Source organism: Ornithorhynchus anatinus, chromosome 2, assembly GCF_004115215.2.
Source record: "Ornithorhynchus anatinus isolate Pmale09 chromosome 2, mOrnAna1.pri.v4, whole genome shotgun sequence".
NCBI classification, from domain to species: domain Eukaryota; kingdom Metazoa; phylum Chordata; class Mammalia; order Monotremata; family Ornithorhynchidae; genus Ornithorhynchus; species Ornithorhynchus anatinus.
Genome location: NC_041729.1, coordinates 90471392 through 90489470, shown reverse-complemented (window position 1 = coordinate 90489470; position 18079 = coordinate 90471392). Strand labels below are relative to the sequence as shown.

The following is an 18079-nucleotide window of genomic DNA, read 5'->3' as shown; positions in this document are numbered from 1 at the left end:
TTGTTTTTTTTTTTTACAGTTTCATCTTTCCTTTTGTACCTATTACCAAAAAACACCACTGCTCCTCTCTATTCTTATACTGTAGGGTCTAGGGACCTAGTCTAATACTCTCCCATAAATTTTTTCCAAAAGATTTAGTATAGTGCTCTGCATGCATTCAGCAATCAATGGCATTTACTGAGCTCATACTGGGTGCAGAGTACTGTACCAAATAAGAACTTGGGAGAGTACAATAGAGTCTGTAGACATTTTCCCTGTCCACAACAAGTTTACAGTCCAGTCGGGGAGACAGATTAATAAATAAATTATGAATGTGTACATAAGTGCATGGGGCTAAGGGTGGAGTGAATTTCAAATGCTTAAAGGCTCCAGAACCCAGGGAGAGGGAGTCGGGGAAATGAGGGCTTGCTCAGGGAAGGCGTCTTGGAGGAGATGTAATTTTAATAAGCTGGGAAGAGTGGTGTTCTGGCATATATGGAAGGGGAGGGAGTTCCAGGTCAGAGGGAGGACGTGGGAATGGGTCGGCGGCGAGATAGGCAAGAACGAGCCACAGTGAGCAAGCTGGCACTCGGGGAGCGAAGTGTGTGGGCTGAGCTGTAGTGGGAGATCAGGAGGAGGCAAGCTCACTGAGTGCTTTAAAGCCGACGGTGCGAAGTTTCTGTTTGATACGGAGGTGGATGGGCAACACCGGAGGTTCCTGAAGAGCAGGGGAACGTTTACTGAACGTTTTCTTGGAAAAATGACCCGGGCAGCAGAATGACGTATGGACTGGAGTGAGGAGAGGCAGAAGGCAGGGAGGTCAGTGAGGAGGTAGATGCAGTAGTTTAGCTCGGGTAGGATAAGGGCTTGGATCAGCATAATAGTAGTTTGGATGGAGAGGAAAGGGCAGATTTTAGCAATCTTGTGAAGGTAGAACCGACAAGATTTGGTGACAGACAGAATATGTGGGTTGTACGAGAGAGATGAGTCGAGGATAACGCCAAGGCTTGTGAGATAGGGAGGAGAGTGGTGTTATCTGCAGTGATGGGAAAAAACAGTGGGAGGACAGGGTTTGGGTGACAAGATACAGAGTTCTATCTGGACATGTTTAGTTTGAGGTGTCAGCAGGGCATCCAGCCAGAGATATCCTGAAGACTGGAAGAAATGCGAGACTACAGAAAGAGAGGTCAGGGATGGAAAAGTAAATCTGGACATCATCCGTGTAAAGACGGTAAGTAAAGCCATGGGTCTTCTGAGTGGGATTCGAAAAACCAAGACTGACTGGCAAAAAAGGATGATAAGTTCCCCTCCATCTTGGGAGTCGGGGGGAGGGACTTCATTCCCACCAATCTCTTAAATCCCTGCACGACTGGGTTTTTCCCTCCTGGCCTCGGCTCCAGGCCCTACCTGAGTTGAGCCTCGTGACCCCAGTCTTCCAGGCCACCCCAGGTACTATAGAGCGTCCCAGCTTCCAAGTCATGACTGTAAGCGAGGGAAATGAGAAAGTCCTGGCTGAGCCTGGCTGGATTTGGGAGGGGTCCAACCTAACCTGACCCATGGGACTTTCAGGCTCACATCTAGGACCAGCCTGGGATTCACCAGATACATACCATGAAGAGGAAATAGACTTGTTTTAGCCCTTCTACCCATCAAATATTGGGACCTCAGGTGACAGTGGGGCAGTTAAGTAATTTATCTCATCTATGGGGAGCCCTAGACAACTCTTCACACCTCTGCAGCCCTTATAACAGAGGCAGGCAGCTTAATAGAATATGACTAGTTTTCAACAGGAAGCAGATGCATTTTTACTTAATATCGCCAGTAATGACAACAAGACTTCCTGTGCTTTATCACTTCAAATCGCTGGATGACTCCACAAACTCAATCTAAAGCATGCAACACTCTAAACCTGACAGACAAGAAGCGTTTTAGTTTTTTGAATGCTAAAGTAAAACTATTTCTAATTACCTTGATCAAGTCCACTAAGTTGGTGGTTGGAAATAGAGTTGGTAGATTCTTTTGGATCTTCGGCATCGTATTCTTCTTCTACTGGCTCAACACATGACGGAGGTTTGTCCCGTCTTGAGTAAATAAACTGGGCAGCTATAACACAAAACAAGAGCAGGAGGCTGAAAGGTCACTTCCTAGAGAGTTTTCAATTCATATTTAAATGTAAAAAATAGCTTTCAACTGTTCTAAATGTTTTTTTTTCCTCTTGGCCTCTGAAATTCCAAATTGATCAGTGAGCAATGAAAAACAATATTTAGCACTCCCCGGAGTACTTATCCTCACCAAAAACATTATGCACGGGTTTGTAAAAGTTTACTCTGTGAATCCCCTTATTTAATTTGCAAGACTAGGTGTATATACTTTTTAAAACCAACAACTGAAATAGGGAATTTGACAAAACTAGGTACTTTATAAAACCAATGTTTAGATTATTTTGCTCTTACAAGACTGACAATAATAAATCAGCTACGAAAATAAGTGCTGGTAAGGCCTAAAATAAAGTGAGGCAGGAATAATAAAGACCCAGAGCAGAGTCTAAGAGAAATGCAAGAGCCTCTGCTGACTGTTGTTTTCGAAAACGCCCTTCCCCTGAATCCACCACCCAGACAGACCTCCAGGTCCCCGCACATCTCTTGGGTGAGAACACCACTTCCTGAGCCAGAAACTTCATTCTGAAACCATGACAACACTAAAAGCCCACTAAAGCAGATGAAGGAAGCTAAACTACAATCTCCCTAGACTATAGCCCTGCTTCTGAAGTTTCCAGCCTGGGGAGTGAACTGGGGATGAACACCTCAATACGTAAAACCACAAAGCTCTCCCCGTCAAAAGCCATCTGTCATTTGTACTTGAAAATTTTCTAAACACCCACCCGCATCACCAAGCAGCTACCTATCATTACAATTCTGGCATACAAAACCAACCCATCCAAAGATGCAAGTTTGGAGACAATAATTTTCTGCTATTAAGGGAAAAAATGATCCAAGAAGTAACTATTCATGTTTATTGCATGGAACCCTAAATTGGAATACTTATATTCGGTAATGAAGATTATATTGACAACTAGTGGAAGTGCCAACTTTGCCGAGCTTTGCAACAGGATCAAGTGCAAGACTCCTGCGACACACACACATCCCCCACTCATAACGACACCTGCCCACCCACCCCAACCTAAACATGAACAATTTTTTGCTGCACCTAAAAGCAAACCTATGTTTTTTCTGAGGGGACTCAAATCTCAGGTATTCTATTAGATGGTAAAGTCCTCAAGAGGCGGAGCCGTGTCTTTTACTGCATGCTCCCAAGTGCTTAGGAATGCTCTGCCCACTGTAAACACTCAGTCCCCAGTGATGATGATGAGACACTGTGTCTATCCAACTAGTACTATACTACTGGAAGTTATCACCTGACAAAATCTGTTCTTGAAGTGCCTAGAGTATACAAACCCCACTACCTGATTAATATCAATTAGGTGCCTCCTCGATATCTCCAATATTTCCCACTACCAAAAATAAGTGGAATTTATATACTAAACCTTATTCGGGCTCTAGCAGTTAAGAGGAGCACCGAGAGCAGCCAGATTTGGGAAAAGTACTACATTAAAGGAAGCTGTCACATCACACAGCCCAACTTCATCTGCTTCCCAAAAAACACTCCCAGGAGATCTCTGCCTCTAAAGAAAATCCTGCAGTACGTTGAGAGCGGCACTAAATGTGAAAAAGACCGAAACGCTGCCCAGAGACCAGCTTTGTGTCATGAGCTAGATGCAAACAGAATGACCAGTATTGTAAATTCTCTTCTACCATTCCTTCACAAGGAATAAAAAATGAAAGTCTGCCCCAAAATAATAAAAATAGTAATAATTCTGGTATTTGTTAAGCGCTTACTATGAGTCCGGTACCGCATTAAGAGCTGGGGTAGATACAAGCAAATTGGGCTGGACATAAGTCCCTGTCCCACATGGGGCTCAGTCTCAATACCCACTTTACAGATGAGGTAACTGGGGCACAGAGAAGTAAAGTGACTTGCCCAAGGTCACAGAGGAGATAAGTGGCCGAGCTGGAATTAGAACCCATGACCTTCTGACCTCCAGGCCCGGGCTCTACCCACTACGCCATGCTGTCTTTTGCAAGGCTTTAGAATTGGTATTAAAGCTCTCGATCAGCTCTCTTCCCACAACCCAGTTTATGCGCTTCATTCCTCTCTTGCCAAATGATTCACTGTGCCTCATTCTCATTTCTCTTGCCACCAACATCTTGGATTCCCTTCCTTCTTTTTGCCTGAATTCCCTCCCCTTTTACCACTGTTCTCCCAACTTTCAAGGCCCTTCTGAAATCAGATCTCCTCCAAGAGGATTACTCTCATTTCCATACCCTATTTCCATCCCACCCCTAAACTACCACTTCAGCACTCTGCATTACTTAGGCACTTGGATGCTCACACTCCCCCACCAATGCATTATGTGCACATATTTAGACGCTATGTTTTGCTTCCTCCTACCTGTAGTTTGTCTTAGTGTCTATCTCCCCTTCTAGACTTCAAGTATTTTGAAGGCAGGCAAGAATCATGTCTACTGACTCTATTTTACTGTCTCAAGTGCTCTACACAAAGAACTCAAATGCTATTGATTTAATTGAAATCACTGCTCTAGTTTACTTTACTATGCATTTATTAAAGAGTAATTTTCACTTCTTAGAACATCAAAACTAAGATGCTGGAATTCTATTAAATCCAATTACTTAGCCCACCTGCAAAATGGTCTAATTTACTTTCTTCACAAGAACACCATTTGGTTTACATTTATAAGGAAGGTCCTGTGGTCCTCAAATGGCAATACTATAATAATACTTTTCAAATATTTAAAAAAATACATAAATTCACCTTAATTCGAAAAACAAACCTGTTGATGGCGAGATACAATAATCATCCTCGACAGACTGGCCATAAAGATCATCATCTTCAAAATCTACAATGAAATCCACAATGTTAGACACCCTAGTTTTAAAGACACAGGGCAAGAAGATTTTCTACTCTAGCTGAACCCTCACTCCCTGATCTGTGCTCTACAATGGAAAGGAATCCACAGTATCTCTAATGACATGTTTTAAAATGGTTTTCACGAACTCCATATTTAAAATCGGATGTTTCAATATCTATACAATATTCAGGATAAAAATGATAAATTTCAAGTCAGTAGTATACTTGCTTTCAAGCGATACTAGGACATACACAATTCTTCTAGTATGTACCTATAACCACATGATTTTCAAGTTGCAGGTTTTAACATTACCATCTGATAAAGCAAGTCTGGGAAAATAGCAAGAATTTAAAGATGGAAAAATAAACAAAAATGATGAAAGAATACGTGATAAGCACATGAGGGCAGTGCTTCAGCGCTTAGAACAGTGCTTTGCACATAGAAACCGCTTAACAAATGCCATTATTATTATAAACTATTACACAACAGTAAAGGGAAAGTAAAAAAAAGTTGATTTTATCTGAACATATAGTTTTCACACGATAAACCTTCAGCTACCTCTTGCATTTATGCATGCCCATCTTACTTAGATTGTGAGATCCCTGCGGGACAAGAGATGTTGTCAAGACTTTTATCTTCCCGAGACTTAGTACAGTGTTATCACACAATAAGCGCTTAACAAATAACACCATTCAGTACAGTTCAGCATTTGTATAAATGTGTATTTGATTGAATATTTCATTTTATTTCAATTCTACTGCTTATGAATATTTTTGACTGTATCTCCTATTAGAACTTACATTTCTTGCTGGCAGGAAAGGTCTTCCCATATGCTTAGTACTTCATTGCAGTCAATAAGTGCCCAATAAATACCATCATTATTTATCACTGCTATTACTTTCTTAAATGAAGTATCACAAATAACCTCTCATTCTTTATGAAACGCAATATGAAAAATGTCAGACTTGAAATCTGGACATGGTAACAAGTTAATGTATGTATTGAGCGCTTACTTTGTACAGAAAACTGTACTTAAGCGCTTGGGAGAGTTCAAAAGAATTGGTAAACACTTTCCCTGCCCCAAGGAACTTACAAACTGGAGGGAGAAAAAGTACCAAAAAAAAAAAAAATACAGATATATACATTAGTGCTGTGGGGTTGGGGTGAATAGCACATGCATAAGTGATGCAGAAAGGAGGAACAGGGGAAAAGAAATCTTAATTGGGAAAGAACTCTTGGAGGAGATGTAAATTTTAATAAGGCTTTGAAGATGGGGAAAGTGGTGGTCTGAAGGGGAGGAAGATCCAAGTCGGAGGGAGAACGTGGGCAAGATCGAGGTATAGTAAGTAAATTGGCATAAGAGGCACAAAGTGTGCGGACTGGATTGTAGATAAGATAGCAGGGGAGCGCTGAATGAGTGTTTTTTAAGCCAAGGGAAAGTAGTTTGTGTTTGATGCAGAAGTGGGTGGACAACCACTGGAGGTTCTTAAGGAGTGGGGAGATGTGGACTGGACTTTTTGTAGAAAATGAATGCGGCAGCAGAGTGAAATATGAACTAGTTTGGGGAGAGACTGGAGCAGGGAGGTCAGCAAGGAGTCTGATGCAGTAGTCAGGGGGAGATGCGGCAGTGCTTCCATCAATGGAATAACAGTTTGGATGAAGAGGAAAGGGTGGATTTTCGTGACGTTGTGAAGGTGGAACCAACAGGATTGGGTGACGGATTGAATAAGTGGGTTGAATGAGAGACCTGAGTCAAGGATAATGGGATCAGAACATTTTAAATTTTGAAGTCACTTAACTAAATTCAATCTGAAGTACTTAATTAAGTTTCCCAAATATTGGGCATTACCGGTTAAACAACACAAAATGACTAAGGTGCATAAAGCTATGTATCTTCTACAGAAAATGAGCTAAGGCATTTCAAACAAACTACTCATCTTAATGAGGCTAACAAAATCCAAAGAGTCTCCCTTTAAAAGCGAATACTGTATTCCAAGAATGTGCACGTTTCATTACCATCCAATTCATCAAATAAAAATAGGCCTCCAGACCCTGACTCTCTCCTGGGCCCATCCTTTTAGACCTTAAACATACCGGGCTGACATATTGAAAGTCATTATCATGTCACCAATTGTTACAGAATAAAACATGAAAACACGTTCTCAGCATCAGCAAGGTGAAAAAGCCTTGGCTGGATGCTTGCTTGATACAGTGGTACGTTATGTGTATTTTATGTTGTACTCTCCCAAGTGCCGTGTACAGTGCTTTGCACACAGTAAGTGCTCAATAAATACTATTGAATGAATGTCTATTTAATATGTGTACGTTTCACCCACAAATGACTGTAATTTCCATTCCTACAGAACTAGTATCCACCCACGTGAGTAGCTTACCCACTAGATTCTGTTTCCGAAACACCCACGTCACGTTTCCCTAATTGCACACCACCGGGCGCTGGTTGACTGGGCAAGAGTGTGGATGGCTCTGTGCAATCCATCACAACTGCAACAACAACCAAGTGAACGTCGCCCTGGTGATAGGGCATACTTTACCCCTTTTAACCAAATGGCAAAAGGTCAGGGACAGCAAGGCCTGATCAAGGCGCCTGGGTCCTAACCCACTGGTCTGCTATATGACCGCAGGTAAGTCACTTAACTTCTGTTTGCCTCAGTTTCCTCATCTGTAAAATGGAGATTCAGTCCTGGTTCTCTCATTCTGAGACAGGGACTTGATCCAATGTACATATTCTACATAACAAATGTGGCATTTGATAAGTGTTTACTGTGTGCCAAGTACTGTAAGCTAGGGTAGATACAAGATAATCAGATCCCACATGGGGCTCACTGTCTGAGGGAGAACATGTATTGAATCCTCACTTTCACACATTCATTCACTCGTACTTACTGAACGCTTATTATGTGCAGAGCGCTGTACTAAGTGCTTGGGAAAGTACAATACAACAATAAACAGTCAAATTCCCTGCCTACGAGTTTACAGTTTGGGCGGGGAGCCGTTGTTGGGCAGGGATGGTCTCTATCGGTTGCCGAATTGTACATTCCAAGCGCTTAGAACAGTGCTCTGCACACAGTAAGCGTTTAATAAATGCAACTGAATGAATGAATGAGAGGAGACATCAATACAAATAAATAAAATTATATATATGTACATAAGTACGTGGGGCCGGGACAGGGGGAAGAGCAAAGGGAGCAAGTCAGGGCAATGCAGAAGGGAGTGGGAGATGAGGAAAAGCGGGCTTAGTCTGGGAAGGCCTCTTGGAGGAGATGGGCCTTCAGTAAGACTATGAAGGGGGGCGAATGATTATCCGGCGGATTTGAGGAGGGAGGGCGGTCCAGGCCAGAGGCAGGACGTGGGTGGAAAGACAGGCGAGATCGAGGCACAGTGAGAAGGTTAGCACTAGAGGAGTGAAGCGAGGTGAGGCAGGAGGAGGCAAGGTGGTGGAGTACTTAAAGCCAACGGTCAGGAGTTTTTGTTTGATACAGAGGTGGTTGGGCAACCCCTGGAGTTTTCTGAGGAGGGGGGCGGTGACACGTTCTGAACGTTTCTGTAGAAAAATGATCCGGTCAGCAGAGTGAAGAATGGACTGGAGTGGGGAGAGACAGGAGACCGGGAGGTCAGCATGGAGGCTGATGCAGTAATCCAGGCGGGATAGGATGAGTGACACTCTAGGCTTCAAGGCTGTCCATCCCCTTGCCCCTTCCTACCTCTCCTCCCTTCTCTCTTTCTACCGCCCACCCGGCACGCTCCGCTCCTCTGCCGCCCACCTCCTCAACGTCCCTCGGTCTCGCCTATCCCGTCGTCGACCCCTGGGCCACGTCCTCCCGCGGTCCTGGAATGCCCTCCCTCCTCACCTCCATCAATCTAATTCTCTTCCCCTCTTCAAAACCCTACTTAAAGCTCACCTCCTCCAAGAGGCCTTCCCAGACTGAGCTCCCCTTTTCCCTCTGCTCCCTCTACCACCCCCCCCACCTCTCCGCAGCTAAACCCTCTTCTCCCCCCTTTCCCTCTCCTCCTCCCCCTCTCCCGTCCCACCCCCTCAGCACTGTACTCGTCCGCTCATCTGTATATATCTTCATCACCCTATTTATTTTGTTTAATGAGATGTACATTATTCTATTTATTTGCCATTTTTTAATGAGATGTTCTTCCCCTTGACTCTATTGATTGCCATTGTTCTTGCCTGTCCGTCTCCCCCGATTAGACTGTAAGCCCGTCAAAGGGCAGGGACTGTCTCTATCTGTTACCCATTTGTAAGTTCCAAGTGCTTAGTACAGTGCTCTGCACATAGAAGCACTCAATAAATACTACTCAATGAATGAATGAATGAATGAAAAATGCTGCAGCAGTTTGGGTGGAAAAAAAAGGGTGGATTATAGCGATGTCGTGAAGGGGGGACGACAGATGGTAACGGACGTGAAGGTAACAGATAGAGAGAGTCCCTGCCCTTTGACGGGCTTACAGTCTAATCGGGGGAGACGGACAGGCAAGAACAATGGCAATCAAGAGAATCAAGGGGAAGAACATCTCATTAAAACAATGGCAAATAAATAGAATCAGGGTGATGTACATCTCATTAAACAAAATAAATAGGGTGATGAAGATATCGTGAAGATGTCGTGAAGGTGGGATCGACCGGTGATGGACTGAATACGTGGGTTGAATGACAGAGAGGAATCAAGGATAACGTCGAGGTCACGACCACGTGAGGCAGGAAGGAGGGTGGTGCCGTCAGCAGTGGTGGGAAAGGCAGGGAGAGGACGGGGTTTGAGTGGGAAGATATGGAGGTCTGTTTTGGACGTTAAGTTTGTCCTCTGTTGGGAGGACATCAAAAAAGAGAGGTCTTGAAGGCAGAAGGAGATGCAAGCCTGGAGCGAGGCAGAGAGATCAGGGCTGGAGACGTAGATTTGCGTATCGTCCGCATAGAGGTGGTAGTTGAAGCCAAATGAGCGAATAAATTCTCCAAGGGAGCGGGTGTAGGTGGAGAATAATAATAATAATGTTGGTATTTGTTAAGCGCTTACTCTGTGCCGAGCACTGTTCTAAGCGCTGGGGTAGACACAGGGGAATCAGGTTGTCCCACGTGGGGCTCACAGTCTTCATCCCCATTTTCCAGATGAGGGAACTGAGGCCCAGAGAAGTGAAGTGACTTGCCCACAGTCACACAGCTGACAAGTGGCAGAGCTGGGATTCGAACTCATGAGCCCTGACTCCAAAGCCCGTGCTCTTTCCACTGCGCCACGCTGCTTCTGAGAACTGAACCTTTAGGTGACCCCCCCCCAACTGTTAGGGGGGGGTGTTCTTCCCCTCGACTCTATTTATCGCCATCGTTCTCGTCTGCCCGTCTCCCCCGATTAGACCGTAAGCCCGACAAACGGCAGGGACCGTCTCTATCTGTTGCCGACTTGTTCATTCCCAGCGCTTAGTCCAGTGCTCTGCACCTAGTCAGCGCTCAATAAATACTATTGAATGAATGCATGGGGGGGAGGCAGAGGAGGAGCCCACAAAGGTTGGATAACATTTCCAGGAGAAAGTGGGGAAGGCAGCGGGTAAGCAGATTCTGCAGACGAGGTGAGGCACGGAAGTAACCCGCCCTTGGTCACCTAGCACATAGGTGGCAAAACTAGGATTAGAACCCAGGTCCTCTCTCTCAGCCCTATGTTCTTTCCCTAGCCCACTCTGACTTCTCTCACACTGCTGTATCTACCACCGCACTTGGTACGGTGCTTGGCACAAAAAAAGCTCTGAACAAGTACTATTATTACACTAGTATTTTTTCATGGGTCGTATGCAAGATATTTTCAGTTCGACACTCACATCCACGGATAAAAATCTCACCTTCGACATGTCTCCATAAATCCCAAACTACTGCTTTACTGTGAAATGCACTCCATCACTTCTCTAAACGCCTACTTGCTCAGAAAATGATGGAGACCAAAGCACATGTCCAAGAAAAGGAATTTTTCTCTTATAGTTGTTAAGCGCTCTCTGTGTGCCAAGCACTTTACTAAAAGCTGGGGTAGATCCCGGCTCTGCCACTCGTCAGCTGTGAGACTGCGGGCAAGTCAAGCAGCGTGGCTCAGTGGAAAGAGCCCGGGCTTTGGGAGTCAGGGGTCATGGGTTCGAATCCCAGCTCTGCCACTTGTCAGCTGTGTGACTGCGGGCAAGTCACTTCACTTCTCTGGGCCTCAGTTACCTCATCTGGAAAATGGGGATTCATTCATTTTCATTCATTCAATAGTATTTATTGAGCGTTTACTACGTGCAGAGCACTGTACTAAGCGCTTGGAATGGACAAGTCGGCAACAGATAGAGACAGTCCCTGCCGTTTGCGGGCTTACGGTCTAATCGGGGGAGATTCTAATCGGGGGAGACAGGCAGACAAGAACAATGGCAATAAACAGAGGCAAGGGGAAGAACATCTCGTAAAAACAATGGCAGCCCCACGTGGCACAACCTGATTCCCCTGTGTCTACCCCAGCGCTTGGAACAGTGCTCTGCACACAGTAAGCGCTTAACAAATACCAACATTATTATTAACTTCTCTGTGCCTCAGCTACCTCATCTGTAAAATGGGGATTGACTGTGAGCCTCACGTGGGACCACCTGATGACCCTGTATCTCCCCCAGCGCTTAGAACAGTGCTCGGCACAGAGTAAGCGCTTAACAAATACCAACATTATTATAATTATTATTATACAAGTCCATCAGGTTGGACACGGTCCCTGTCCCACATGGGACTAACAGACTTAATCACCGATTTACAGTTGAGGTAATTGGGACACAGAGAAGTGGAGCGGCCTGGCCAAATCACACACAGCAGACAAGCGGAGGAGCAAGAACTCAAGTCCCCGGCCCGTGCTCTCTCCACTAGACACTCTGCTCCTCCTTTCAGAAAAACACCATTTTACCTCGGGATCAATCAGTGGCGTTTACTGAGTGCTTACTGTGTGCAGAGCACTGTAGTAAGCGCTTGGGATGCAGCATATGTAGACTGACCCTTAGAATAGTAAATAATAATAACTGCGGTATTCGTTAAGCACTTACTATGTAGCAGGCACCTTACTAAGCGCTGGGGTAGATACAAGCACGTTCGGTGGGACACAGTCCCCGTCCAATGTGGGGATCGCAGTCTCAAACCCCATTCCACAGATGAGGTAGCCGAGGCACCGAGAAGTGGAATGACTTGCCCAAGGTCACACAGCGGGCAATTGGCAGGGTGGGATTAGAACCCATGACCTTCTGACTCCCAGGCAGATGTTTTATCCAGTATGCCGTGCTGCTTAGAAGTGGGCTTTCAAGGGAATCCTTCAGCACGTATGTTTCGGCCCAAGAACGGCCTGTGCCTGTTTGCTGTTATGTGGGATTCCCCCAAGCGCATAGTACAGTGCTTCGCACACAGTAAGCGCTCAGTAAATACCACCAAATGAGGGAACGGCCTGCACCTACTTTCCCTACCAGGTAAAGGAGACAACCGGAGAGAAGCAGCACGGTGTAATGGATAGAGCACGGCCTTCTTCAACCCATTGCAGACGCGGTGAAACTACTTGCAAAAGAACCTGGGAGTCAGAAGATCATGGGTTCTAATCCCGGCTCCCCCACCTATCTGCTGTGTGACCTTGGAAAGGTTACTTTCCAAGCAGCGTGGCTCAGTGGAAAGAGCACGGGCTTTGGAGTCAGAGGTCATGGGTTCGAATCCCGGCTCGGCCACTTGTCAGCTGGGTGACTTTGGGCAAGTCACTTCACTTCTCGGTGCCTCAGTTCCCTCATCTGTAAAATGGGGATTAAGACTGTGAGCCCCACGTGGGACAACCTGATTCCCCTGTGTCTACCCCAGCGCTTAGAATAGTGCTCGGCACATAGTAAGCACTTAACAAATACCAACATTATTATTATTATTACTTCACTTCAAGTCACTTCAACTGGAGAAGCAGCGTGGCTCAGAGGAAAGAGCCCGGGCTTGGGAGTCAGAGGACGTGGGTTCGAATCCCTGCTCTGCCACCTGTCTGCTGGGTGACCTTGGGCAAGTCACTTCACTTCTCTGTGCCTCAGTTCCCTCATCTGTAAAATGGGAATGAAGACTGTGAGCCCCACGTGGGACAACCTGATTACCTTCCATCTATCCCGGCGCTTAGAACAGTGCTCGGCACATTGTAAGCGCTTAACAAATAGCATCATTATTATTATTACCATTCACTTCTCTGGGTCTCCGTTCCCTCATCTGTAAAATGGGGACTGAGACCGTGAGCCCCACGTCGGACAGGAACTGGGTCCGACGTGATCACCTTGTATCTCATAGTAACAATAATAATTATAGTATTTGTTAAGCACTTACTATGTGCCAGGCACTGTATTAGGCACTGGGGTGGGTACACGCATATCAGATTGGACCCAATCCCTGTCCTATGTGGGGCTCACAGTCTCAATCCCCATTTAACAGAAGAGGGAACTGAGGCACCTAGAAGTGAAATGACCTGCCCAAGGTCACACGCTTGTAAAAGCGTGCTTAACAAATACCATAATCATTATCGTTATTTATTGCCATTCACTTCTCTGGGCCTCTGTTCCCTCATCTGTAAAATGGGGATTGAGACTGTGAGCCCCACGTGGGACGGGGACTGGATCCAACGGGATCACCTTGTATCTAATCACAACAATAACAATCATGGTACTTGTTAAGCGCTTATTATGGGTCAGGCACTGTACTAAGCGCTGGGGTGACTACTAGCAAATCGGGTCGGGCCCAATCCCTGTCCTCTGTGGGGCTCACAGTCTCAATCCCCATTTCACAGATAATAATAATAATAATAATAATGATGACGGTATTTGTTAAGCGCTGTGTGTGAAACACTGCTCTACACGCTGGGGGGCCAGGAGGAGAGGTGAATACAAGGTGATCAGGTTGTCCCACATGGGGCTCACACACTTAATCCCCATTAAGCAAAGCATGGCTCAGTGGAAAGAGCCCGGGCTTGGGAGTCAGAGGTCTTGGGTTCTAATCCCGGCTCTGCCACTTGTCAGCTGTATGACTTTGGGCAGGTCACTTCATATCTCTGCGCCTCAATTCCCTCATCTGTAAAATGGGGATGAAGACTGTGAGCCCCACCTGGGACAACCTGATCACCCCGTATCCCCCCAGAGCTTAGAACAGTGTTTGGCACATAGTAAGCGCTTAACAAATACCATCATGATTATTATTATTGTTCACTTAAGCAGCGTGGCTTGGCGGAAAGAGCCCGTTATTGGGCAGGGATTGTCTCTGTTGCTGAACTGTACCTCCCGAGCGCTCAGTACAGTGCTCTGCACACAGCGCTCGATAAATACGATTGAACGGGTGCTTAATAAATGCCATCATCATTATTTTAAGCGCTTAACAAACACCAACGCTTATTACAGAGGAGGGAACCGAGGCACCGAGAAGTGCCTCGCCCAAGGTCCAGAGTGTTCAACAAATACCATAATTACTATTAATTATACGGTAATTACTGAGAAGCAGCGTGGCTCAGTGGAAAGAACACGGGTTTGGGAGTCGGAGGTCATGGGTTGTAATGCCGGCTCTGCCACTTGTCAACTGGGTGACTCTGGGCAAGTCACTTCACTTCTCTGGGCCTCGGTGACCTCATCTGCAAAATGGGGATTAAGACTGTGAGTCCCGTGTGGGACAACCTGATCACCTTGTATCAAGCTCAGCGCTTAGAACAGTGCTTGGCACATAGTAAGCGCTTCAGTGGAAAGAGCACGGGCTTGGGAGGCAGAGGTCATGGGCTCGAATCCCGGATCCCCCACTTGTCAGCTGTGTGACCTTGGGCAAGTCACTTAACTTCTCTGTGCCTCAGTTCCCTCATCTGTAAAATGGGGATTAAGGCTGTGAGCCTCATGTGGGACAACCTGATTACCCTGTATCTACCCCAGCACCTAGAACAGTGCTCTGCACACAGTTAAATGCTTAACAAATACCAACATTATTATTATTATTATTAAGCTCCTCGAGAAAGGGGATCATGTCTACTTAGTCCCCTAGTTCAGCTCTCTGCCCATAGAAAGGCACTCAGCGAATCCTATTGACCGACTGGTGAAATGGGGAATTCATTGATTCTATTGATTGCCATTGTTCTCGTCTGTCCGTCTCCCCCGATTAGACCGTAAGCCCATCAAAGGGCAGGGACTGTCTCTATCTGTTGCCGACTTGTCCATTCCAAGCGCTTAGTCCAGTGCTCTGCACATAGTCAGTGCTCAGCACATAGTCAGTGCTCAATAAATACTATTGAATGAATGAATGGGGAGGGATTGTCTCCGTTACCGACTCGTCCATTCCAAGCGCTTAGTGCAGTGCTCTGCAGAGTCAGCGCTCAATAAATACTATTGAATGAATGGGCAGGGACCGTCTCTGTTACCAACTTGTCCATTCCAAGCGCTGAGTCCAGTGCTCTGCACATAGTCAGTGCTCAATAAATACTATTGAATGAATGGGGAGGGATTGTCTCTGTTACCGACTCGTCCATTCCAAGCGCTTAGTCCAGTGCTCTGCACATAGTCAGTGCTCAGCACATAGTCAGTGCTCAATAAATACTATTGAATGAATGAATGGGGAGGGATTGTCTCCGTTACCGACTCGTCCATTCCAAGCGCTTAGTGCAGTGCTCTGCAGAGTCAGCGCTCAATACTATTGAATGAATGGGCAGGGACCGTCTCTGTTACCAACTTGTCCATTCCAAGCGCTGAGTCCAGTGCTCTGCACATAGTCAGTGTTCAATAAATACTATTGAATGAATGGGGAGGGATTGTCTCTGTTACCGACTCGTCCATTCCAAGCGCTGAGTCCAGTGCTCTGAACATAGTCAGTGCTCAATAAATACTATTGAATGAATGGGCAGGGATTGTCTCTGTTGCCCAATTGCCCATTCCAAGCGCTTAGTGCAGTGCTCTGCACATAGTCGGCGCTCGCTAAATACTACTGAATGAATTCTTCTTTTAAGCCCTTAACGAATCCCGACGCTATGCTAAGAGCGGAGGGAACCGAGGCCCCGAGAAGCGCCTCGCCCCAAGTCCCGGTGCGCTCTACCGATACCGTAATTACCACTGCGGGGGAGGCAGTCACGTGACCGCCGAGGAGAGGCCGGCGCTCGGCGTCCAGTAAATACGGCAGCCGCGGCGCAGTCCTCCACGTGGTCCGCCCGTGCCCCAGCCGGGGAAAGCGGCGGAAGGGGGGAAGCGGGGGGCGGCCTTCCTCCTCCTCCTCCTCGTCCTCCTCCCTCGGCTGCAAAGGTGAAGTAGCGAGGACGGCGATGGCGTCCCGACTCCGAGGCCCCAGCCCCCCCCCCCCCCCCCCGCCCTCTTTACCTTCGTCGTAGTTATACCCTCGCACGTTGCGGTGTCGGGCCATGGCGCCGCCCTCTCCCTCCCCGCCCTCCCCCCACCTCGGTGCCCGCGCTCAGACGCGGCGGCGGCGGCGGCCGGGAGGTTGTCGTCGACGGCGGCGGGGGCCCCAGCCCCGGCCCGCCATGTTGGTTTCCGGCCGGGCCGTCCCGGGAGGCGGTCTGCGCAGGCGCGGGGGGTCACGTGCCCGGCGTCCGGACCGGGGGCCCCCCCTCCACTGCGCAGGCGCGGCTTCCTCACCCTCCGCCGGCTGGGCGGGGGGACACGTGACCCGACTTACTGGGCCACGCCCTCCCCTGGCTCGGAGGGGCACGTGACCCCACCGCCTGGCCACGTGACCCTCCCAAGTGGGCCCCGCCCCCACGTGGGCCCTGTGCTGCGTCCCGGCCTTGCCATGCCATCCAGTTATTAATAATAATAATAATAATAATAATAATGTTGGTATTTGTTAAGCGCTTACCATCCAGTTAATAATAATAATAATGATAATGATAATAATAATGTTGGTATTTGTTAAGTGCTTCTATGCCATGCCATTCCATCCAGTTAATAATAATAATAATAATAATAATAATGTTGGTATTTGTTAAGTGCTTACTATATCATGCCATTCCATCCAGATGATAATAATAATAATAATAATAATTAATAATGTTGGTATTTTTTAAGCGCTTACTATGCCATGCCATTCCATCCAGATAATAATAATAATGATAATAATAATAATAATAATGTTGGTATTTGTTAAGCGCTTACCATCCAGTTAATAATAATAATAATGATAATGATAATAATAATGTTGGTATTTGTTAAGTGCTTCTATGCCATGCCATTCCATCCAGTTAATAATAATAATAATAATAATAATAATGTTGGTATTTGTTAAGTGCTTACTATATCATGCCATTCCATCCAGATGATAATAATAATAATAATAATAATTAATAATGTTGGTATTTTTTAAGCGCTTACTATGCCATGCCATTCCATCCAGATAATAATAATAATGATAATAATAATAATAATAATGTTGGTATTTGTTAAGCGCTTACTACGCCATGCCATTCCATCCAGTTAATAATAATAATGATAATAATAATGTTGGTATTTGTTAAGTGCTTACTATATCATGCCATTCCATCCAGATGATAATAATTATAATAATAATAATTAATGTTGGTATTTGTTAAGCGCTTACTATGCCATGCCATTCCATCCAGTTAATAATAATGATAATAATAATAATAATGTTGGTATTTGTTAAGCGCTTACTATGCCATGCCATTCCATCCAGTTAATAATAATGATAATAATAATAATAATGTTGGTATTTGTTAAGTGCTTACTATATCATGCCATTCCATCCAGATGATAATAATTATAATAATAATAATAATTAATGTTGGTATTTGTTAAGCGCTTACTATGCCATGCCATTCCATCCAGATAATAATAATAATGATAATAATAATTAATAATGTTGGTATTTGTTAAGCGCTTCTATGCCATGCCATTCCATCCAGTTAATAATAATAATGATAATAATAATAATAATGTTGGTATTTGTTAAGTGCTTACTATATCATGCCATTCCATCCAGATGATAATAATAATAATAATAATAATTAATAATGTTGGTATTTTTAAGCGCTTACTATGCCATGCCATTCCATCCAGATAATAATAATAATGATAATAATAATAATAATAATGTTGGTATTT

The 18079-nt window shown here is 45.5% G+C and overlaps 1 protein-coding gene across 3 annotated transcripts in view; it reads right to left on the bottom strand.

Moving 5' to 3' along the window:
* Nucleotides 1-16523, bottom strand: part of HBS1L (HBS1 like translational GTPase) — a 105665-nt gene extending 89142 nt beyond the window's left edge. The window contains exons 1-3 of one of the 3 annotated variants that reach the window (XM_007672931.4): nucleotides 16322-16523; nucleotides 4889-4954; nucleotides 1948-2082 (exon numbers count right to left, since the gene is read on the bottom strand). In XM_007672931.4, coding sequence (XP_007671121.1) covers nucleotides 1948-2082; nucleotides 4889-4954; nucleotides 16322-16364 — 244 coding nt within the window. In that variant the 5' untranslated portion in view covers nucleotides 16365-16523. The remainder of the gene's footprint in view (nucleotides 1-1947; nucleotides 2083-4888; nucleotides 4955-16321) is intronic. The other 2 variants (XM_007672930.3, XM_007672929.3) reach the window with 2 other exon arrangements.
* Nucleotides 16524-18079: the final 1556 nt, after the last annotated feature.